This window comes from Centrocercus urophasianus, unplaced genomic scaffold (assembly GCF_019232065.1).
Source record: "Centrocercus urophasianus isolate 14NV4802_14NV808 unplaced genomic scaffold, USGS_Curo_1.0 seq_28, whole genome shotgun sequence".
NCBI classification, from domain to species: domain Eukaryota; kingdom Metazoa; phylum Chordata; class Aves; order Galliformes; family Phasianidae; genus Centrocercus; species Centrocercus urophasianus.
In genome coordinates, this window is record NW_024884844.1 from 12,762,460 (window position 1) to 12,787,711 (window position 25,252).

Sequence of the window (25,252 nt, forward strand, 5' to 3'; positions counted from 1 at the left end):
GCAGGTGTAACTTTTGGGTGTGTGTTACTGTGTACATGGCACATAGTTTGTGATAGAATTACAGGAAATTACGGGTAGGAAAAATGCAAAATTATATTGTCATGTGTAGGAAGTAGTTTTAAAACCAATGCAGATTAATCCTTTCATCCGATTTTCTGCAAGGCAAGTAAAAGCACTGCCTATTCCCCTTCTCTCCAGAGTAGTATTAAGTTACCATTTCCAGTCTTGCACAGGTGGGAGAGAGATTTAAAACCATTTCATGCATGATATAAAGAAGTTGTTACAAGCTTAAGTGTAAAACTTACGGTTACCCACAGCTTTGACAAAGTGCAGTTGTTGGAGGAAATTCAATACTCCCACAAGGGAATAGGAAATGTATGTCTCCTTAATGGATTTTTAGGTAGAACAAATTACTTCTCAAAGATTATCAGGGATTCTGAACTTTAAAATGAACGTCAGTGCTCAGAACTACTCTTTGCTGAGCAGCTTTGGCTATAAAAGGAATGAGGTGTCAGACGAATTATAAAGCAGTTTCCATCCCATGGATCTTCTCTTCTGTGTGAGCTTAGAACAAATGCATGTGCTATCCTTGGGAATGCTTCACCTCTGTGGTATGGCTGAGGTTTATCACGTTCATCATTTCCAAAGCCATTGTTGTTGCCCATCCTGTGTCAGTGCTCAGACACCTCCATGTCTCAAGGTCTGTTTGCATCACTACCCACCATGCCAGCATTATACCCCCACCAAAATGGTGTTGTCATTACCAGGTCTGTGTTAAGCTTTTGTAAGACCTTAGATAAAGAACTCTATAATTTTTTGTAATTAAGGCCAATTTTAATTCCAGGCGCAGTTAAGTGTGCTGTGGGTGAAGATAAATAAATGAGTTTAAAAATGATGACATAAATCCTATTCTCGGTGTTATTAGCTGCAGTTATGTGTCAGTGCAACACAAAAGCTTTTCCTTTGTTATTCTGTACTAATGGTAACATGCTGTAAGGAAAACAGAAACATCTGCGTATTAAATAAGGGTAGAACTTGTATACTGAATAACTGTAGTAGTATTTTGGGGCTTCTTTCAAAATACTTCCTTTCCCCCCCCTTTTTAAAATGTACTTTAAGTATACCTGCTTATTTCCCACAGAAAATGAAGCCTTTCTCTTGTTCTCCCCATTTATTCATTCGCTCTGAGTTTTGAAGCATGGTAAATACTGCTTTACAAATCAACTCTAGAGGAAAGGACATGAGAATGGCAGGACTCCTGTGGGAAGCAAGGAAGCTGAGGAGCTATTTTTCTCCCTTTACATAAGTGAAAATGTCAGTTTTACCCTTTCTGACTCGATGTAGGGAACACCTGATGATGTCAAATGTTGGCTATAACTCTTTCAGCCCTTACCATACATACCTTTCTGCCTATGTATTTCCAGCTCTCATGTCCTGAAGTGGTATTTAATAAGCTTTATGTAAGCATTTGCAATTATCTAATAGCACCTGAAAATTGCTTACTAAATGACAGGAGGAAGTTTCATTTGCATTCCATATCTGATGTTAAATCTGCTAATCCTCCCTAGGCTCTGCCAGGAAAAACAATGTAGACAGACCTGAATTTTATTAAAATCAGAAATTGAGCACAATGCTTCCTACTCTTCCTTTACACACTGTGAAATAAATCTCCTGAAATATATCTGTCGATTCAGCCATAAGCCTCATAGATTTTCTTGAAACGTGCCTTAGTTATCAGTTCCTTACAGAGCACTCATTCACAGCCCTTCCCTCTTGGGCCAACTTCCCTTGCCCTGTGACTGCTATCTCCAGCTTTTCTCCTGTTTATATAAGTTAATCTTCCACAGAGTGACAGGTTGGTTGTGTGTTTTTTTTTTTTTCCTTCCATTAATGAGAACTCCAAATTGTGCCTAATGAAGTGTTTGCTCATACTGCTAGAATAATATTATATGAGAGCACAGTCGAGATAAGAGACTCTGAAGAAAATAAGCATCTTTAAAGATTCTGGATGAGATAACAAAGCTGGTTTTTTTGCCAATATTTTCCTGTTTTATTTGAAAATGGCTTCTGGTGCAGCTGTGTAACCAGGACTATTTCAAACAACATCCATTATTTATTGGCCTGGTTAGCAAACAAGGACACCTTTGAGTACAGCAAATGGTGAGGTGAATTTACAGTGCTTTACCAGCTGAAGACAAGCTTTTTTGCTGGTCTTTTTCTCTAAAATTTTCCATTTGGTGTGAGCAGCACTGGGGAGAGCAATGGGAACTTAGGGAGTTGTGGACACAAGTGGAATTGTGCCTTTGATTTGCTCCCCAGGTGTATCAGATCAGGTTGCAGACCAGGCTGCCCATAAAGGCAGTTTCCTCCTCACTCCAGTAGGAACTGCAGAAAATACAGTTGAAGAGAGAAATTTTACAACTGTTGTGCGCTGAAATGATTCAGCACCCTGTCTTTCTGCAGAGTGAGTCTGAGAGAATGAAATGCTGTCTAGCTGCCTGGAATACACTGAAACTTCCAACTCGATTAAAAGTGGCTTGCCAATTTATAAGTGACTTGCTTGCAACATACAAAAAACACCAGTACAGCTTGTATTGCAAGGGAGCTAAGGGAAGGCAATGGTGTTATGTTCATGGCAGCCTGTAGGCATTAAGGGCCTTAAACTGCCCTCTAAGTAACTACCATCCCTGTGGGGTGAAGACAAGGTTTCCAAGGGTGGCTGTTGTCATGGGAAGAATGACTGTATGGAAAATACGCTTATCATAGAATCACCAAGGTTGGAAAAGTCCTCCACGATCACCCAGTCCAACGTTCCACCTACCACCAGTATTTCTCCACTATACCACATCCCTCAGTGCAACATCCAAACGGTTCTTGAACACAACTGCTGTATGTGACGTAGCTTGCTTTTGTTACCTGTGACATACTGTGATTACACTGACTTTTAATGCTTCAACTCATCTAAAATAATAGTTGTGGTATTAATGGCAGGGCTTGGTGCGTGACGGTGACTCTTTCTCTTGGTTAGAGTGTTGGAACTTGATAAAAAATATCTGAAAGCACAAGTGTAGGGTTGGGTAATGTGGACGAGTAGTGTCATCAAAAAGAGAAGTTGTCTGGGGAGCTTGGAATTCTCTGGGGCAAAAAGTTGTTTTGTGGGAGAAAAGCATCAAGTCAGGATGCACAGGTTTGTGTTTCAGCAAATACAAAAGGACAGTAAAGGCCAGGTGTACATCTAAAATATGTGGTAGTGAGATAAGATCATTATGAACTGCCTTCAGTGCTACGTGTTATCACTGTGCAAACGTATGCTTAACTGTAGAGAACTGTAGCTATGCTTTAGGTTTATTTTGGGTTTTACAGTGTTTTTAGGGACTGGACCAACATCTTCACGTTCCTGATTCAGTAAGAAACGAGCTGTGGGGGACCTGCTTACTTCATAGTTTGCTAATAGTCTCTAATCTAGACTCTGATCATTGCCTTTGCTATTTTAGATTGCCTCGTTGTTGCTTAATGCTTCTATTTTGGTCATAGCATGTGTTAACAGATTTGATAGGTATCTCCGGAGTGTGAAATGTGTGTTCAGCTGGTATAGGCTGGGCCCACCCAGGTAATTGCCTGCAAAGTGTTGTTCCCTTACAAAAAAAAGTACACTAGTCCTCATGGAAGAGCTGTGCAGTCCTATTGCTTCTCCAGTTAGTCTTTTGTTTCTCTTTTATAACGTTGTATTAACAAGGGAGGGAAGCATCTGTACATCTGTGTTAGGACAGCACTTAAAGGGCAGAGAAATGTGATGTAGTGCATAGGATCATTAAGACCTGTAGGATCAGCAGGTCCAAGCCCAGTTTGGGCACCAGCCTGGACCCCCGTCGCTCTCAGTTCAGTGATTTTCCTTTGTAGTGGTGTTAGATTTGGGAAAATAAAAATTGCACATGATTGCTATCTCCACAATAACCCATCTTTCTCACCCGTTTTAGAGAGACGCTCTTTGGACTGTTCTGATTCGCATGCAGTACAAATGGGTGGCAATCTTTACGTCAGGGCTGCAGGAATTTCTGAATGAATTCAGCTGGCATCTCAGAGCAATGTATCTGGCTTAGCAGGAGCCTCCACTCGATCTTGTTTCTCCTGCTGGGAGTTTGCATGGGCTGAGTGCCATTTAATGTGATTCTACTTCTTAATATTGAAACTAGGTCCTGTATCACTACTTTTTGCCACATGTGTGCATGTGTACATCTATATCAAACTGACCCCAAAATTAACGGATTAGTTCTTCTCTACTTTGCCAAAAGGCACAGAGAGCCCCACGGAAATGCACAATCCACACCCAAAATGTCTGTCTCATCTCTCTGAACGTTCTACTTTGCAGTTCTCCAAAACACGTGTCACCACCAAACATCTTCCTTGACATTTCCTTGGAGTACACTTAAATCGAATTTGCACTCATGATGGATGATGGATAAAGCAACTGATAAATGCGTTTATGATTCAGGTGGTGTCCCTTACCTGAAGTCAGTAGAGATATGCTGATCTGTATCGATAAAGGAACTGGATGGGTTAAATTTTGGATTCTAGGCTGTTGGTGTTAAAGCCAACACTTGTCTGCATTGTGCTGTCTTTAATGGCACTGTAATCCTGTCTCACTCAAGTAGAATGCACAGGATCTCTGTTTTGGTGTTGATTATTCAGGAACTACAAGGCATCTGTAAGACTGACTTTGCTTAGAAGGACAAATAGATTAAACAAGCAGTAATTTGTGGAAATTTAAGTACTCCGTGCAGGATCTTGGCCAGCAGAAGGCAGTAACTGCTCAGCTTTGAGTTGCTCATTGTTACTGAAATACGCTTGCTTGCATTAGCCGTCTTCACACTATAGATCTACGGACTGAACTTCCAAGGTTTCAGAATTAATGTGTTGTTCATGTGCTGTTGCTTATGGTTCCCCGTAAACAATGTTTTCCCATTCTTTCCCAGGCCTCAGACTTTTACTTCTCACGTACCACGTTCAGCATGCTGCTGTTCTGTCACTCGCTGCTTGGAGCCTTTCTTCCACTCTTCCTCCTTTCAGGGAATTGGGTTTCAGCAAAGAATATCAACTTTTACAATGTGAGACCTCCACTGGACCGTAAGTAGACAGTTATGCTTTCCTTGCAGATGCACTGGTAACAACATTTAGTTCATTTCCATATGCTTTCAGTAATTTGTTTCTTAGTTCTTCATTTTGGATTTTACAGTTTATTCCTCTTTAAACATGAAGAATTAGATTTTTAAAGTAAAACTTCTGCTTTTCAACACGGAGCAGTTTATTCCTAAGGTTTATCTTGCCTGAAAGTAAACAAACTGTTGAATGCAGCACTAAAGTAAAGGTTCACCACAGCAACAGTTTTCACATTTTAAGTCTTTTTGTGATATTTTCCTGCCTCTGAAGCATCTCCCTTCTGACAACATTATGCAGTGGATTTCTTGTAAATACAGAACAGGTGTCTTTTGTCTTTAATCTTGTTGGGGTTTTTGTAAGTGGAAGAATAGGTGTGCAGCATGCAATTAATTCAAGCTGAAGGTAATTAAAAACGTTGTGAGACCTGTGGATCCAGTTGTCACTAATAGCATCATACTTTCGCCTCTTATCTGACATCAGAAGTATTCTGTCCCTTCACTTAAGAGAAGATTTTCCTGATATTAAAAGCTGATACATTATAGGTGCTTCTGAAACTCGTTTATATATATGTATGTAATGTAAATAAGCTTTTCAAATAATCCTCTTGATCCCTTTGTTGAAGGGAACAGATTCTCCAAAGTTGGAGATCAAGACCAGAAGCAGGTTTTGGAGGTGCAGTTTTTTGCATCAAAGGAATGTAGATTGTTTGTGTATCTGCACCAAAGTACAGTTGGGTGTATTATAATGTATACATATATACATGTAAATATATATAAGATGTTCTCTCTTTACTGCTTTTCCCACTGATGCTTAAAAGCTGTTCTGGATTGTGAGAGAGTGAAAAGAGGAGGAAGTGTTTTAAAGATCAGGCATAGCAAAAGCAGTTAAAAGCTTTCAGTGAAACTTGTGTCATAAGATGCATTTATCTAACAGTGAAGTATCACTGAGAAAATGCACGTCTATGTAACATGTTTGTGTGTGTGCAAGCACTTAAAATATTACTGTGAGCATTTGATTTATGGTTTTCTTTTGTTTTGTTTTGTTGGGGTTTTTTTTGTAAACTTACTGTATTTTAATACTTTCAAAGCCACTCCATTTCCAAACAGTTTTAAGTGCTTTACCTGTGATAATGCAGTGGACAATTACAACTGTAACAGATGGGCTGAAGATCGGTGGTGTCCTGAAAGTAAGTGTTTCTGCACTAAGGGCTTTTTTCCTACACAGTTCAACTTGTTTCTCCCTGACTCAGCCATCCTGTTGAAGTCTAACTGAATAGGATTAACATACCAACACAGTGATGCCCTCAATTATGTTATTAGTGAGTCTGAGTCATGTGATTTTTTGCTGAGTTTAATATTCTGACCATTTCAGAGTGCAAAGCAACAATGCAAAGATTAATATGTATATATAGGAATAGATATGCATGTGTTTACTTCCTAGGAATTAGTTTTAAGGATGTTATCAAAAAACTTGAGAATTGCTTTCTTGGCCTTATCTCCTTCCCTTTGGATAAATCCCAAGGTATGGTGGGCTCACTTGTGACAGTCAAGACCTGAATGACTGGGCAACATACTTGTATGAGAGTGATAGATAGGTAGAAAAGAATGGAAATATGTTTCCTCATTTTTCTTCACAGTGGTGGTCACGGTGGGAAGGGGAAAGAAATGAACCAGAGGAATGAGGGAAATGTCTGAAACAAAGAAGAAAACAATGTGCTGCAGGAAAAAAAGAGTAGAAAATAGAAGATAAATGTGTAGTCTGTAGTACAAATATGTAGTTTAAATGGTAGCAGCTTTTCTGGAGGTTTGAAGGATCAGTGAAGCTTAAGATTTCATTGCTAATTTATTTCTTGTTAAGTGGTATTTTGAGTGAGTTGAAAAAAGGCTTTATGCATTTTGCTAAATTGTGTGAAGTTTTTGAACCCTGTAGAGGAGTGCATTCTATCTGAAAATCAACATTTAAAAATGTGTTTTGTAGGTACACAGTACTGCCTGACAGTTCATCTCTTCACAGACCATGGGAAGAGCACATCGGTCACCAAAAAATGTGCTACTGGGGATGAGTGCCATTTTGTAGGCTGCCATCATCACAGGGAAAGCGGTCACACAGTAAGCACTGCTTAGATAGGAGCAGCATGTTGGCTTTAAGGGTTCCATTTGAGCAGCTGTTTTTCCTGCAGAGCTGAAGAGCACATGCCAGCACATATTCTTCAGTACTGCGCAGTAGAAATCCAGTTTCTCCAATAGAAGCATGATTACCCCTTTCCTCCTACTTGCTTATTTGTGTGACTGTGTCGTGGGGTGTAATAAGCAGTTCTGAAGAAGCACCTGAGCTTTCTGGGGCATTGCTGGCATGCATCCTATACATGGACCTTGGTTTCTGAGTTCTGAGTAAGGCAGCCTGCATCAATGCTTGTGGTGCTGCAGCTGTGATGCCACCAGCACTTGAGCAAACCACTGTGGGACTCAGGTGCTCCAGACATGAGTCTGAGTGACACACCTTGTGTGCCAAAAAAAGAGCTCATGCACTAAAAGGAAAATACAAGGTGCAAAGAGCTGTGCCAAATAAACTGTGAAAGACAGAAGCCAAACACCATTTATCAGAGAGGAATAATTCCCAAATGGGAGCTGGTGAAGTTCTGTAAAGAAAACTAATTTGTTATGTTAGATTGATGGCAGAAATCTAGAAGAGGTAAAAAGTGATTAGCATAAAACCTGCTGAAAGTTTGAAAGTTCCTGTTTGCAGACTCGTGAAGCCAGCCCTGAAAAGCAAGGCACTGCCCTTAGCTGCCACCATCCCAGTGCTGTCACTGATTAAGGGCTGCAACCTGGGTGCCTTATGTTTTTATAAGGGCAGTTCCAGTCTCTACTCTTGCAGTTACCATTGTATTCCATATTTTACACCATTAAACTCCTGCAGTTTGACCAGTTCCCTTCTTGCCTTGAGAGACTTTCAGTGACACTGGCGTGTTTTGCAAAAAATTCTGTTTGATAACTTGATATATTTGGATGATCTTCCTCTTAAAATTCTTCACAACTCTGGGAATAGATGTAAGCTCATTTTTCTACCCTGTGTCATTTAAGATTGTTTTTTTTTAATGAATATGAGCTGCTGAACTATTTTGGGGATTGAAGTCAGTCTAACCTCCCATGTTTTTGCAAAAGAACTGTTTGTCGTAGCACAGTTATTGGATTGGGTGGTGAGTTACCCTGGGGAAGCTGTGGTGCATGGTTTGGAGGAGAAGCTGCAACATGAGTGCTGCATCTGCTGCCTTGGGTGCTGGGTAAAGTGCTTAGTTTACTGTCCTTTGCAGTCATCTTGCAGATCGTGCATCTCTAGAAGCCGCTGCTGAATTACCCTGTGTCCAGTGATCTCCTTTTCCTCCACAGGAATGTGTTTCTTGCTGTGAAGGCATGATTTGCAACGTGGAGATCCCAACCAATCACACAAACGCAGTGTTTGCCGTGCTGCACGCGCGGAGGACGTCGGACGGCAGCCGGCGGACGGTCAGCACTGCAGTGCTTGTAGCAGTCGTGGCAGTCGCACTGTCGTGATGCAGCATCCTCCCATTGCACCACTTGCCTTTGTGGGCCCTTGGAAATTGTAAGGAGCTCAGCAGGCTCAAGGAGAAACCACCAAGACTTCTCGATTGCATAAAATGTGAGAGGACGGTGGGAAGATGTTCACACATCATGCAGTCCTTGGGTTCTAATGAAGATATTTCAAATGGTCCGCAGTATTTAAAGAAGAGCAAAACATGCACACAGAAAAAGCACAACAGGAAACCCAATGGTGACTGGGCAGTGAGGCAGAATCAAGTTGTTATGACTCCCTCTTTTGCGATGAAAATGCACGTGTGGTTTGTGTGTTTTTGAACAAAGTAAAGGGGATTCTGTAGACAATCAGGTGAGATAAAGGGGAGCTCTCAGTGGACCATGTGCCAATTTGTGTTTTAATGGAAAGTGTTTCTAAGCTGTTTATCACTATGCATGAATAACACGGGCTGTAAGCTGTATGTAAGCTTATCGTTAGTTATGGTTTTTCATAGTTATGGTTTTCATATGAAAGGAGTTTTTCTGTTCTGATCAGAGCTATCATTTCTATGAGAAATAAAATAATACTTTATGCCTCTCTTTCCTATAAGATGTCTTGCACTGGAATTATAAAGCAATATGAAATTAGGTAGAGTTTCTATCCGAAAAGGATGAGCTGGTTGAGCACCTAACTCAGAGTTCATTAATGTCCTCAGTGGCAGTATTTTCTTACAGTAAGGTCCCACCTCAAGTGCTCACCTCAGCTTCTGAGTCCTTCTCTTTGTTATATTGGCATGGCAGTAACGCCACAGATTTCAAATTGTGGCTGCAATTGAGCAGTTACTTTACCATAAAAATGGCAAGCGAGCCTTTGTATAAATAAGGAGAGAACTGTACCATGTGTTCTCTTTGGTCTACAGAAGATTTTCCCAGAAATGCTGCTCTCCTTGATGGATCAGAAGTCAGCAACTGGATATCCCATGCCTCTGGACATAGCTTTATCTAGCACTTGAAAAGTTTAGGCCATACTCTGTTCCTTTTTTTTACAGTATTACAGTGATTAATGTCATTTATATGCCCAGCTTTGACTATTTGAATCCCTGTCATACAGATGACAGTTCATTAATTAGATGAAGAGCTGCAAACATCTCAGTACAGTGAGATGTACTGGAACCTTTGTTTCCTTCTGTGAAGCCTGATGCAGACCAGCACACCCAGGCTGCTCCAGTGAGCTCCCACCCCTTCCAGCTGCACAGATTGTCCTGAGTATGGTCCACAATAAGTCAGATGTACAGTTACTTCATTAATGCTCTAGCTTATTTATGTTCTTTGCCCTGCAAACTCCCTGATGGTACAGGCCAGCAGGTACTAATTTCGGATTGTTATCAGGATAGTTTTATATGATCATGAATCTAACATTTCAGCTGCTCCTCTTTGCCAAATTGAGCTTCTTCAAACTCTCCCTTCTCCAGCAACCCAATATTTCAGCACAGCTAAGGATTTCAGTGGAACAGGTTGCCCAAGGAGGCTGTGGATGCCCCATCCCTGCAGGCATTCAAGGCCAGGCTGGATGTGGCTCTGGGCAGCCTGGGCTGCTGGTTGGTGACCCTGCACACAGCAGGGGGTTGGAACTGGATGAGCACTGTGGGCCTTTGCAACCCAGGCCATTCTGTGATTCATGATTTGACCCTACAAGGTTGGAGAATTGCATTTCTTTTCTTTCTGTAAATAAAATTGTGATTCACTTATGAGTGTGTCCCTGTGATTGTTCTGTGATCTTTTCCAGTGGCTCAGCCAAAATGAGAGGGGTTGAAAATGACAATAAATTGTTGCAGTGTCTTTCAGAGATGAGGTTTCTGAAAAGTTTTACTTTGCCAAGAGATTCAGAAGTGATCTCTAAAATGTTAAAATAACCCTAGAAATGGGGGATTTTAAACATTGACGTCTCAAGTCACTGGGCCATCCAACACGCCAAGCTGCCAGGGATGATTTTGGACACGTTTCCTTTGTTCAAAGCTCATCCCTGGGTAATGACACACCTACAGCACTAATCTTGGGCTCAGACATAGCTACAGTCATAGTTAGAATTGATGTTTAGTGATGAAAACCAACATGCTTTTTGCTACGTGACCCACAGGGTTCATGAACTTTTCTCCCATGGAAAAGTCATCCCAGATTTGCTCTGTGCTCCTGAGGGAGTTCCTCAGTCGAGCATGATGGTTGGGACCATGGTTCTTTCTGTGGTGTTTTCTTTGAGCACCAGGTACTTCCATAACGTTGCTTCTGTGAAGAATTATGGCAATCATCATGAGGAATTAAAGTGGCTCAGTAGCCTTATATGAGTTTACTGTAAATACTTGCTGTGCAAATGCCATTTTGGAGCATTCAGGAGTGCCAGGAAGCCCCTGGAAAGCAGCCCAGAGGGGGGCTCTGGCACAGAGAAAAGACTTTCAGGTTCTCTGCAGCTGCCAAAAGGGGATGTGTGTGCATCTCTGCTCATCTTTTTCTTGGTTGAACTGATTTTTTTATTCTCTTTGTCACACTGAAAATATAAGAATTCTGCACATAATGTATGCATTTGCTGAAGAATTGTCTATGAAAAAAAATAAAGAGTTCCACCGAAGTGCCAAAGTACTGTGCTTGATTTTAACTGCCTTCTTTTTAACTCTTATAGAGACTGCAGCCTGGGCTAATGAAGGGGTTCTGTGTTGCTGAAGGTGCATTTTTTAATGTAGCAGAGTTCCAGTATCAGAATTGATTCTCAGTTTTGGTTCATACGCATGTGATGTGGTAATGCCTCAGTTAGCTTTGGAAGTGCCATTTGGGTAAGTGCTTACCTGTAACTACATGCAGAACAGAGATGTTTGCTGATGCTTCTGTGTTCATCCAGGTGTGTACATCCAGCCTGCTGCATTCTCACTCACAGGACGGAGTAAGAATCCCATTTCTGTCCATGAATACGTCATATAAACCATCTGATGCAGTTAAGGAGGAAAGATGAGGTTGTTTGGTGACACATGCATATCATTTTATTTGTTCTACTTTGCATGGGATGATCTGTGGAAGACCCCCCCAGGCACGTAGCAAGGAGGAAGCAGCATTTCATTCCTACTTCTGAAAAGTACTGAATAATATTTTGCTATGACTTAATCAGAAAAGCCTCAAAGGTGAAACATCCTGCTCGAGTGGCTTTAGCAGAAAACCTGAAGTCTTGATGCAGGTTGTAGGCGTCCAGTCCAGTCACTTAAACAGGATCAAGTGCTGATTTCAGGTGTACAGAGCAAGAAAACTACAAAAACTCCACTTATTTCAGAAGGCAAAGGTCTGCAGAGCCTCTTTCTGTGTCCTGAGCCTGCAACCAGGCTCCTTCCAGCCTCAGGACACAGAGGTTCTGCAGACCTTTGCAGTGCAGGGCATTACAGGCTGTGCTGCTTGCAGGTGTCTCCAATTAAGAAAATGAGCCTCCATTCCTGTGCACCTGGTGACCCTCTCCTGTGTTGGAGCACAGCAGTGTGCTTGAGGTCTTTGTTTCTCCTCCATTTTCAGTGAAGCCCGAGATGTCAGCCTGCTGTGCTGCTCAGAGCAGAAGGTAGGGAGGTGCTGCTTGGTGTGGGTATCATGGTTCATTATTTTTGCTTAAATTTTGTTTTGATTTGGCAAGGTTGCTTCTAATGCTGTTGTCGGCACCGTAGTAAGAAGCTGTGGTCATTAAAATAGGGAAAATTGAAGGTGGAGTTTGAATGATGGAAAGGGTTTGTGCAAAAAGGTGAGGGCTTGAAAGATCACAGCTCGTTTGTGTTAATTTGGCCAAGTTGTAGCACTTTTAGGTTATTTTATCTGTGCTGTTTGCAGGGTGCTGCTCTGGAAGGTGACTAATCTCACGTGGGGTGCAGCCCCAGACTTGCTGCAAGCTGTAGCTCCTCTGTCAGGCAGCTACTCGTTGGGCTTTGGTTGCAATATAATGGATTCCTTAAAAATGTGGTGCCCACATTGTATATTAAGGATGAAAACCACTGACCCTGAAGTGCTTTGGTGCAGTTGGTGAACAGTCTGCAAAAAGTCTGTAAGTGCAGCACTGGAGGAGGATAAGAAGCAAAGTCCCACTCGTGGGCACAGCCAGGTGTTTTCAGATGAATCAGATCTGTTGGTCTGACTTGCCTGCAGACAGCTGGTAAGCATGTTTCAGTACATTCTTTATAGCAAAGTATTTCTTGGTACCTTTTTTAAACATATGCAGTTCTTCAGGTGGATTTATTTTGCTTTTGTGGGAGCAATCAGGACTGGGGGCTGACATCTGTGCTCATCGTAGTGTGCTGTGGGGGAAGGACACTGTGCATGGATTTGCTGGAGTGAGTGAACTATGGACAGGCATTGGGAAAGTGATCTTGGAACAGTCCAGGATGTTTCCTTTGTGAATTGTGCCACAAACCACCTTGCAGTGCAGTTGGGACGTTTTTCCAAGCACTCAGCTCTTCCTTCTGTCTGGCTAAATGTGATGCACGTAATATCATTGCACACATCTGAGCAGTTATCTCACACTTGACAGCTATCTTATTTCCTTAAGGGGCAAAACAGATACTTATGTATAGAGATACTTTATATTTTACTTTCTTTTTCCTTTTGATGAGTGCAGGTGGAACCACCAGGAAATCAATCACCAAATACATTCTTCTTTGAGGGACTGGTATTTCCAGTTCAATATGCAGCTTTTTCCTTTCTGTTTGACTGTGGATAAAGAGAAAATATTGCCAAAGAGCCGTACCATAGATAAATTCAGGAGATGTGGTCGGTAAATACTTGATTTTTCATGGCCTGTGAGGAACTTAAATACTCCTGCATGTGTATTTAGTGTGAGTGAATGAGCTGTCATTGAACAGATGCCCATTGAAGTTGATGGGAGTTGTACCACAGTGCCCAGTAGCACTGGGAGTTTAAGCAGTGTTCTCATTGCTCACGTGGAGAGCTGCTGTGCAATTAGGTGATCATGTTATAATTTTGAGTAAATAATGGAAATACATACGTTGTTTTGCAGTAAGCTCTGCTGGAGATCACTGGTGGTGTGATCAGTGGGAAAGGCTCGTCTCAAGTCATTGGATCTTTTAAAAAGGTTGGCTATAGACAAGATATGTGCTCAATTGTTTGTCGCAGCCCAAAAGCTTTGTATGAGTGCTGGCCTGTGAGTTGATAGCTGGAGTGGCCTCGTGGCAGGGCCAGGTTGCTTTGTGGAGTGGGTAAATGTTTCTGCTGGAAACCCCTGAGCTCCTGAGTTGGGAATTCAGGGACCCCTTTTGAAGGTTGTAGTGAGATGCAAGATATGGTGGGAAAGGCATGTAGAAAGATTGAGAAGTAGTTCTGATTCCATGAGGATACACACAAAACATCTTTACAGTCTAGCCTGGCACTTTTAAACCACTGCTGTTACATCACTTGTAAACTAAGCAAGATCACAACGTGCCACGCTCTGCAACTATGCTTTTCATTTATTTTCCCTTCCCAAACACCATTAAAGTAAACAGGAGCAATGAAGATGTCCACTGAGCTGCACCGGAGTCTAATCTTGAATGCCTGAGAGCAGAAAACTTGTTCCTCTGGCCGGTTGAGAGCTGTGTTTGAGAGGCCAGCTTTTGTGCAACTTGTTGGCTCGTGTTGGCAGCAAATCAAAATGTAGGAATGCCTCACAGAGAACATCTTATTAATGAGTTTTCCCTGCAGAAGCCCCAAAGTGGGACATGGTTCCTTCAGTCTGGAAAGGCGCCCATGAAAGTTGTCAGTAAGAAGGAATTCCTGGAATTAATGATTTTCTCTTTGTTCTCAGCTCAAAGCAGAGTAGATCCATTACAAAAGGGATTTATTTATTTATTTATTTTAATGTTGGAAAGAAAACGATTTTACCTTAATGAAAAATGTGGGATCTGATTTGGGCCGGGGGAGGAATTAGAGAAATCATTGCAAAATGTGGTTCTGTTGGTGGCTCATTGTGTGCTGTTAAATGGAGTTGGGATTTGGCCGGGACTAGAAATGGTGGAGAGAATAAATCTGCTTTCTTGTAAAAAAGAAACACAGGTATGCAAAACTTTCTAATGTATTTCTAGATAAAGTGCTAAGGTAGAAATTGAGAGTTTTGCTGTCTCCACCATAAGGAATGTCACTCTTTCCATAAAGCAAGCCAGCTCTAGGCCGGTGAATCACTTTATCTCTTTTGAAGTTGTCAAGTAAGGATCTAGGGGTGGCTTAATTGGTGCCTTAGGACTTACACTGCCTGACTTGCTGGGATAATACGTGTGCAAATACAAAACACTCAGTCATTTGAGGATCGTCCTTTGGTCCAAGGGATGGTTGCCATGCACAGCTGGTGCCTGTTGGCACTCAAGAGCACAAATTTGTCTTTTAGAAGTAAAATAAAGCAGTCCTTCTTATGGAAACCATGTTTTATTACTGAGCTTTTCTTTTGTGCCATTATTCGTCATTGTTTATCAGATTTTCTGTGGTCTTCAGACAGTATCTCTTGTTGCCTGTGAGGGAATTTACTATCAGGATATTGAGCTGATAGTGACTGTTGCGTGTTTAAGAGTGAGGTGTCCTTCCTTACTCACCACGCTTCAGCTCCTTACAAGAATTGTCTGCTGAATTGCATAGAATAGTTGTGTAGAATTGCATAGAATAGTTGTTGAAAAGAAAGCTGCTTTTCTTCTTCCTTTTAAATTATATTTAATTATAATCCTACAGCTAAACGGATTTGTCCATTTCAAGGCAGTTTTAGAGGGTTTACCTCAGATTTTTACTTTCCTTCTGCTGAGCGCATGTTTCCTTCAGCCTTCCGCCTCTGAAGCTGTTAATGGGGAATGTGTTCACGCTGCAAAACCTCACTGAAGCTTGTGTAAATGAAACGCCACTCCCTTTTTCCCTTCTTCTCTTGATTCAGATGTTGTGTGATATGTTTATCTTTGCTTTTGGTGGATCAGCATCAACCCATTGCACAGGACTGGTCTGTGAGGTATGGTAGGGCTGCAGGTTGTGATGCTGGAGATGCTCTGTTGCCACTGCCCGCCTACCTGTTCCACTTGGCACAAGGATTCGTGGAATCCACTGCTCTGACACTGAATTTGAGCCAATTAACAAACTTGTCTACGCAGAAAGTTATTTATTTCTGGGGAGTGGAGCCTTCTGTGTACCTTTCCACCCGTGTGGGCCTGGGCATCTCAGTCAACCACAAGGTGTTGGCTTGGCAAACCTCTGGTCATCTTCCACTTGCAGGGTGGGTGAATGCTGACCTTCTTAGGGTGATTGCTAAGGGTTGAGAAGTTCTTTATTGATGTGGTGCGTTATCGATATAGTTTTAGTGAGAACTGTTGGTGATAGGTGGGTGTTTGGGCTGGATGATCTTGTAGGTCTTTTCCAACCTTGGTGTTTCTGTGATTCTGTGGCTGACATATGTAAGCCTGTTGGTTTAAATCATCCCAGCCACAGATTACTAGTGGCAGGTTAAGCTCTCTGTGGTAGTACCCATACCAGGACGTAGTGGGTTTTCAGCCTTTGGAGCATCTGTGTTGACAAGTCCAAGTGTGTAAGCTCCTCTTCCAGATTAATATAAATCTAATGCAGCTCCTGTGGTAGTAGCTGTCAGATGCCAGCAGTGCTGGGGGCTTTAGCTGAGTGACATTCAGCTCACAATTTATTCCTTTCTGTTGTTGCAGCTATAAATAAAGATTCCACTGACACATGTAAGACATGTCAAGGAAGCGCAGGCTTTGTCCTGGCATGCAGCCCTTCCACTTTTCTTCACATACACTATTAATGGCCTATTAATGAGCAAAGGCTCTAAATCACACTGGGACACCTCTGATTCTCAGGGTGTTCAGCAGCTGAAGTATTGCCCCTCCAGGAAGTTAAACTGTAGAAGTTTTGTTTAAACAAGCATTAAGGCAGCTGAGGGCTGGCCAAGACCTCATGCTGTTCTTCTTCCTGGGGAATATGCCATGGATCTCCAGGATGATGCTGGGTTGGCATCACTGGAACAATGACTGCTCAATTGCTCCCCACCTGTGTCTGCAGACTGCACCATTGGAGGTCCATGTGTTCTCTAAAGGCTCCATAGAAATGAACCCTATTTAGTGGGGAGGACTGAAGGGGAGACTAGCCCCATGCTAGGGATCTCCTGATTAATTCCAGCAGAGAGGAAATCACCCTTTCTCCTTTTCCCTGCACTGCCTTACGAGCACGATGTGCCCTTTTCATTTCTCCGCATAAGATTTCAAGCTGTTGGCTGTGCTTAGTGTGTTACTGGAGGTAACAGCTGGCCTTGCAAGAAGGTTTGAGATATTTATGGGTTGCTGTGGGCAAATGGAGCTGCTGAACACACCGTGCAGGTGTAAGGATTGAGATTTCTGCTCACAGAAGACAAATTAGAGAGAATGCAACAATTTGTAAGTAGAATCATTAAGGTTGGAGAAGACTTCTAGGATCCCCAAACCCAATCCCGCCCCACCATGCCCACTGCTCACATCCACGGCCCTGGGACACCCCCAGGGATGGTGACCCCCACTCCCTGAGCAGCTGTGCCACTGCCTGACTGCTCTTTGGAGAGAAAATTGTTTCTCACATCTAGCCTGACCCACCCCCTGGCACAATGTGAGGCCATCACCTCTTGTCCTATTGTTTTGCACCTTCTTGTTGAGATCCACAGAACTGTAGGGGTTGGAAGAGATTCCTTGAGATCTGTCAGCCCACCCCCCTGCAACATCAGGTTCCCTACAGCAAGTTGTGAGTATGTCACTTTGATGTGAAACCTAAACCCATTTTGGCTGTGGTGACACGGTTAAGGTGCTGACACAGTTGGGGCAGAGAGGCTCCTTGGGATGGGTTCACTTGAGAAGGGTGGTTGTCAAGAGGGAAATGACACCATGCTTTAAGATGTTGGCACTGTGCGCTTGCAGAACATCTCCCATCTGTCAGCAGTCATTATGGCCACGCTCTGCTGCAGCTGCTTTGGAATTTGCTGTCCTAAGGCAAGTAATTTCAGAGCAAACCTAGCTGACCTCCAGCCCCTGCACCATTAAGTCCTGTAAATCTGCCTGGTAGGAATCCAGCATGGGGAGATGGCTGGGATAAGCAGAGTTGCCTGAATTCCACTTCGTTTTTTTTTAAAGGGAGGGTGGGGGGTGGAAAAAGAGGATTTGTACCTCTGGAAAAAGATAATCGTTAGTGATACAGTTGAAAGAATAATGTGATGGATTAATGTGCTTGATGGGGTAATGTGCTTGATGGATGCAGTTGATATACTGAGCAAAATGGTGGAGAAAACAATTATTTGGGGGCATTACTATAATTGAGAGCTAAGCTAAATATCAGAATCTTTTCCTAAATCTGACACTGATCAGACCCAGCAAATAAAGGTGCAGAATATTTACATGCTCCCTGTAGGTTCACGTGCTTTGTGATCTGAATCACAGAACGATTTGGGTTGGAAGGGGCCTTAAAGATCATCCAGTGCCAATGCAGAGGCTGATGCATTCATTCCTTATGTGACTTCAGCAAACTGTGCCAGTTCCTGTCCTGCAAAGTGGGGATAGGAGCTCCTCATCACTGCCCTGCTTCACACTGCCTGGGCCTGTGCTCACAACCTGCTCGGCTTTAATGGAGGATGTGTCCTTTTTCCCTTGTTGTAAATGCTGAGGGATCTGGTGGCCTCTGTGCTGAAATTTTAACTGGAATGATCCAACAAGTGGTGGTTGTCGTTGGTGCTCTTGGAGGTCCTTTCCAACCTCAGTGATTCTATAAATCTCTACGGGGTGTCACCGTCGGGCTCTGCAGGCACTATTTCCATGGCATCTACACCACGGGTAATGAAGGTAGTGAGCTGTGATGGACACGTGGATTTTATTCTGTGCTTTTTTTGTGCTGTCCAAAAGCTGGAGGGCCATCTGTCACAGAGGGAAGAATTTACCTGGGGCCCCAAGCGAGAGGTGCTCAGATTTCTCTGCCACTCACAGAGCAAAGCAAAGAGATCAGACACAACCAAACCTCCTCCAGAAAACAAACTGTCACGCAGGAAAATCCCTTGGCAGAAAAAAAAATCCTATCTTCAGCTGATGCTCGTGGCTCTCTCTCGTGTTAGCCAGGAAGCTCCCCTGTGTGTGTGGTCTCATGAAAGCAGCAGTAATCTCTGTGTCTGTGCTGCAAGGTGGAGCTGTGCGTGTGGCCATGGCTGCAGCAGGATGCTCCATTCCTTGCACACCCAGGTGCACTGCTGGAAGACCTTCCATGATGGGACTCTGCATCCCAATGTGTCCTTTCTGAGCTGGTGCTGCAGCTCTTGTGCTAAAAACAGGCTCCGGGGGGCCAGGTTATTGAAGCTGAGAACTTAGCAGAGCTTTTGAAAACATCTCTATTCCTTAGGAGTTTTAAAATGTACTGACAAACCTTGCCAAAAATATCAAAGCCAAATTTTCAGGCTGGGCAATAGGTTGTTAAGTCAGTAAGTGCACTTTTAAAATATTATCCACGAGCAATAACCATAATCGTTTCTATGGCTAATAAACCCCTGTGGTTTCCTTGCTCTGGCTGCCAGAAATGCATTAAGGAACGGATTTTTGAGTGTTTGAATCATATGACTAATCCTGGCTGAACCGGCGTGAACATGCATTTCTTGGTGCAAATACAGACTGAGTCATTTGTCTCATGTGAAATGCAGCTCGGCCAGTGCTTGTGCTCCTCCCTCTATCATTGAACCTTGGAACCATTAAGGCTGGAGAAGACCTCTAGGATCCCCAACCCACCCCCACCGTGTGCTGGTGAGCATCTCTGAGGCTGTCTGTCTTTTTCTGGCTGTTATAACTGAAGGTCGGATGGTGCTGTGTGGCTGATATGGAGTGCTGAGATGTCCCGATGGCCAGATAAGGTGGCTGTCAGCACAGTGTGCTTTTGTTTCCTTGTAATGCAACTCAATATGAAACGCAGTCTCCTCTGGAGCTCTTAAGTGCACAGCAATTACACAAAATTTGCTCAACTCTTTCTTGTATCCGCTGGCATCTAAGAGATGGAGAATGTGGCATTGGATGCGCGGATCGATGGAGCCCCGATAGGCTGCGGCCCTCAATGGCTCTGTGTTCCCTCAGCATTCCCATTGTGAGGTTAAACCTGATAAATGTGAGGAGATAATGCACGTGGAAGGACGGGATGTTTTGTTTCTCTGGGGGCAAGGCGGCCTTTTGCCTTTCTTGCTATCAAGTCAAAGTTCATATTTAGTTTTATTCCAGATAAAGCTCCATTCGTTTTCTGTTGTGGTTTTGGGATGTGGTTTGCTTTTAAAAAATAAACCTGATACATGCCAGGAGGGGCAATCCAAGGCTGCAATTCTAGCATTGGAACGGACCTGTGTGTGACAATGATGGCATTCATGCTGCTCTGCAGAGATTGGGAACGAGCAGTTCCCCTACCCTGCCTTCCTGGGCTGAGCAATTTGGCGCTGTTCTCCTTTCCACATTTAAATAGGGAAAGATAGGGAATAAAAATAAGGCTATGATTTTTTCTTTTTCACCCTCAGACAAAGAAGCTGGGTCCATCACTGGCCGATAAGCTGATTTATGAATGCTGAAAATCAGGCACAGAAACTGTAACCAGCGTATCTGTGATGAGCTGAACCCAAATGCTGTTTCTGCTGAACTCATCTAAGCTGCCTATTGGCATCAATCTTTTCTTCTTCCAAACTTTCCTGCAGGGATACCGTTGTTGACTTTCCTCAAGCATGGCTTTGAAATTCAGATCAACTCCTGAATTTAGGAAATGACCCATCTCTGTTTTCCTGGCTCGTATGGGAGAGAAGATTCCCCTTCTGATCTCCTCCTGAGAATCTGGGTTTTATAAGCACCCCCTTACCCAGCTGGGTGAAGGATGCTGTGCATTAAAGGCACTTTGAAGACACAGCCATATGCAGAAGGACAGCCCACAGCCATCAGCTCACATGGTGGGGCAGCCCGTCCTTGTCTCAAGGATTTGTGCTTTGCTCTCATTGAACTCTGGGATAACATCCGTTAACTTGTAGTGCATGAGAAGGGAATTTATTGGGAAATTATCCACGTATCCTTTTCATAAATTTCTCCATTAATATGATTACACCCTTGTTGTTAATCATGTTGCGTTTGCAAAAGGAGCTTTTGACTCAGAGGAATTCCATCTTGCATTTCTCTCTCCCCCAAATTTCTGCTATAAGACTTAAAGGCAATTATCTTTTTCTCCAGGTTAACAAGATAAAGTATTCCTTCATGAATTGGAAAATCAACCTGGAGCTCTCATGTGCTTTTGGAGCACACTTATGGGAGGGACTGGGATGGGCTGACTGGGGCAGTTTGATGCTGCCTGAGTGGTGAGAGGAGCAGCGCAGAGATGTGCCCTTTGCAGAGGACTGCCTTGCTGCCCTCACTCAGGTTTTTGCTCTTCTTGAACTCGAGCAGCTTTTGCTGCCATGGAAGTGCTGTATTTCTCCCCAGCTGTCAGCAGGCTGAGCAGATCATCCCTGGGCGATCTCTGATGGGCTCGCCCCTTCTTTCTGTCAGAAAATGTCCTTGGGTTGAATTGCTCCCATTCCTTTGATCTTCCTCTGCTGGTCACAGCTGTTAGACCTCTGCCCCCTTCTTGTTGCTCTCTTTGACACTTCTCTGATTCTCATATCTCCTCTTTCTCTCACTTTCCTGTGCTGCTGGTCCCAAAGCAGTGATGTGGGTGGACACGTGTCTCTGGGGTGGGAGCAAGGGGCAAAAGCCATGTTCAGGCCATGCCCATCTTCTCATTGAACCATGGAATGGTTGCATTGGAAGGGACCTCCAAGATCATAGAGCCATAGAATGATTGGGTTGGAAGAGACCTTAGAACCCAACCAGTCACTATTTAAAGTGCTGAGATCCATGGCCACTTCACCTCCAGGCTCCTCAGTCTCTTGAGACCACGATAAGAGCCCTTTTCCCCTCATAGCAGCAAGTCCGGATGACCCACTAATGAGTCACTCCCATTGCCAGCTGGACTGGATCCCAATCAAATGCTATTTAAAGTGTTTGTATGTATTTTAGCGTGATGAAAATGTCTGTGGGGAAAGTAGGCTGAAGAGGATCATTTGTTGTTGTGCTACCTTAAGAACAGAATCATTCAGGTGGTTGTTATTAAATCATATGCTGGAAATAATTAATGAAAGGGGCATAGCTCCCACCAATTTCTCTCCACCTGAAGCAAGATACTTTATTCAATATTTTATAATTTAAAAAAAAATTTTTGAAAGAAAAAGCAACTTTTCAGTATTCCAAGAAGCCACACATATATTCATCATGCATGTAATGATTTTCTCCAGTTGAACTGAGAAACAAACCACTGTGGATCTCTTCTACCCATCCTTCATGCACCCATGCTCACCAGAAGGTGTGAGCATGCGGAGGCCACCCACTGCCATTGGGTTCTCCATCTGGATGATCTTTTATGTCTTTTCCAACCTTGGTGATTCTATGATTCTATGATTCCATCTCTGAATTGTGCAAATGTCACGTGGAGCCAAAACTTAGGACTGCTATGGGGCCAGCGATGGTCGCAAAACAGAAGATCACACCAAAGGACGTGAGGCTTCATGTCCCTTGTGCCATATATCCTCCCCTTCAGCTCCTTATTTTGTAGTTCAGCTCAGTTATTTCACCCTGATGGCTCACTCACCATTTCAAGAGGGAAATGACTGGATGGGATCTGGACTTTTCTCCTCCTAAAAAACCCCAAACGATCATCTCCACATTCAGATCCGCTAAGTTTATCCCATCCTCCCTCATAGAGATTCCTTTGGCCAGCTTGGGAGCAGCTTAAAAGAAAATTAAGACAACAAAGATGCAATCGTGGAGTGACATATCATAATGAGACCTTTCAGTCTCTCCAAACTTTCTCATCAACTTGCACCAAATGCAGACTTTAGAATTACAAAAGGATCTTCTCTCACAGCCCATAAATAGTCCGTGCTTAGAACATACCACATTGTCTCCATCTTTTTGGCTTGTTCCCAAAGCAGCTTCTTTTGGCGTGCTACAGTTGATGGGAATGATATTGAAGGAAGAACAAAGTGCAGTTTTTCCAAAGGAAATAATAAATCTGCTGTGGGCTTTCAAAGCAAGCTCACATAATCAGCGAGCTTCTCTTTTTTCTTTCCTTGAGAATGTAGGAAGAGCACAGATGTTGCTTTGGACCATTAGCATCTCAGCTATAAAGACACGCAAAGTATTTCCCAATGGCTTTTCCCTCCTTTTGTTTAGTATTTTATTAAGCTGAAAGCTTTTTTACCTTGCATATTAAACATACAGCCCCAAAACACCAGAGGTCTGCCCAACTGCCTGTGTGTTAGCACAAACTATTGCTGTTTCCCTCTGCAGAATGATTTTGTTTATGAATCAGCTTGTCATCTCATGTTTTATCTCCTTAATGTATAAATGGAAGAAAGATATCTAGCTGAAAAGGAGCTCCATCTGCCAAACAAGGGAGGCAGGTCGGGTTGCTGGCATCAGATAACCAACCCATCTCAGTAAGTATGACCAAAGAGAGAGAGGCAAAAACCAACATGTTCTTCATTATTTCCTCCTGTCAAAAAATAATAATAATTAATAATATCCACTGATGAAATTTAGCTATAGAATAAATTGGTATTCATTTAACAGCCCAATAAAGAGTGAGGGAGTCAGCAGCCTTGCATTAGTTCAGCATCAGTGGGCTTTGGATCAGGTGCTCCATGCCCTCTGGTGTTGAGCTTCAAGCTAAACATGGGCTGCTTGCTCTGGGGCACCGAGCAGATCAAATGATCCTAATGAAGGCTGGGGCTGCCTCCAAACCAATGGATGTGATGTGCAAGCAGCTTTCAGGATAATTCTTCCATTCCTGGGACCCTGCAAGATCTGTAAGAATATGAAACTTGCCATGTTAGCTCCTCCTTTGGCAGTTGTTATTTTTTTTTTTTTTTTTTTGCAAACCGTCTTATTCTGCTTTGGTTGTGTTCTCCATGCAGTTATGGTGGAGTGTTGAGGACTTGCATATAGGTGTTCCTGCAGTTAGCTGAGGATGCAACTGCCATTTTTAAGGAGCTACAAATATCAGAAATTATTGGGAATCACCCAAAATGATCATCTCCAGAGAGCTCAGGTATCTTGCATCGTGGTTGTGAATGGAGTTACATCCAGCCAGCAGCCAGGCATGACTGGTGTTCCCCATGGGTCAGCACTGGGGGCTCATCCTGTTTAATATCTGTGTTGTATCTGCGTGAGGGGACTGAGTGTGCCCTCTGTAAATGTGCAGATGGCACCGAGCTGGGGGGCAGTGTCAATCTGCCTGTGGGTAGGAAGGCCAGCAGAGGGGTGTGAATGGGCTGATCGCTGGGCTGAGGCCAATGGGACAAAGTTCAACAAGACCGAGTTTATCTCTGGCATTAAACAAATTGTGATGTTGTAATACTGCAACGTGAAACATTGAGAGGGGGAAAAAAATACAAAAAAAAAAAAAAAAAAAAAAACAAGAAAGCTGCTGCTGGGGGGATTAAATTTGTCATTAGGAGCTCTCCTGGTATGTGGGGCTGAATGCAGACGTGTGTGTTTGCATTTTCACACAGATCCAAGGGAGAGAGCTGACAGAGCGCAGAGCGATCGGGTTTGTTTCCAATTTTCCACCAGACTGTAATGAAATGCCACAATGCATCCAAGCAAAATTCTCATTAGTCTCCCTATTAGTTTTCACTCCAGTAAATAAATGGCAGTCAACAGTGGGCAATGAGGGTCTCTTTCATGGCTGTCACTTTGCTCTTTGCGAAAAAAGACGGTGCAAGGAGGAAAAAAGAGAAAAGTACCCGCATTTTACTCCACTAACTCTTTTTCTTTAGTCCTTTATTTTGTGGTGCTTAGTTTTTATGACTGACAGGCCCAGAGACATGCTCTGTTGGTAGGGCTCCAATGGGTGCCACCAGGAATCTCTTCCTGGGGCCAGCCCTGACAGCAAGGAGCCACAGCATGCTGTGCTGGAAGGTCTGTGGTGGGCTGGAGGCTGGGGAAAGGGGGAGAACATTGGGAAAACACAGCCATGTCCCCTGAGGGAAATACGAGGCTGTGTTGCCATGTGTGAGAACTTTGGTTGTTGCTTTTTGTTAGGAGCTTCTCTGCTGTATTTTTGAGCAAATTGCACATTTGTTTCCTCTTTATTTTATATCTAATTCATGTTTTTCATGACCTAACACCTGGAAACGAGCTTTCTGGGTATGCCTCTGTTTTGCTGTGGCACAGAAGCCTACATTGGCTGAATACTCCAATCTCCTACTAGCAGATCCTTGCAGATACTGGGATTTCCTCTGTTACTTCCCCCTGGTTTTTCCTTAATCTCCTGTTTCCCCTTTCAAAACCCTTATTTCTCCTCATGGTCCTTGTCTTTGAAGCAGTACCGCTTCTTCCATCCAACCCATCATTGTGCCCACCTTTCTTTTCAGACCTGACCTCCTCCTTTCCCACAATGCTCTCATGTTTGTTTGAAGTATTGCTTTTTTTTCCTCATACCAGAGAGGTGTCATATTT

At 43.1% G+C, this 25,252-nt stretch overlaps 1 protein-coding gene across 1 annotated transcript in view; it reads left to right on the forward strand.

Moving 5' to 3' along the window:
* Positions 1-10,261, forward strand: part of LYPD6B (LY6/PLAUR domain containing 6B) — a 33,742-nt gene extending 23,481 nt beyond the window's left edge. Inside the window, exons 2-5 of the mRNA XM_042827281.1 lie at positions 4,974-5,124; positions 6,245-6,343; positions 7,135-7,265; positions 8,547-10,261. Coding sequence (XP_042683215.1) covers positions 5,010-5,124; positions 6,245-6,343; positions 7,135-7,265; positions 8,547-8,711 — 510 coding nt within the window. The 5' untranslated portion in view covers positions 4,974-5,009 and the 3' untranslated portion in view covers positions 8,712-10,261. The remainder of the gene's footprint in view (positions 1-4,973; positions 5,125-6,244; positions 6,344-7,134; positions 7,266-8,546) is intronic.
* The last annotated feature ends 14,991 nt before the right edge of the window (positions 10,262-25,252 follow it).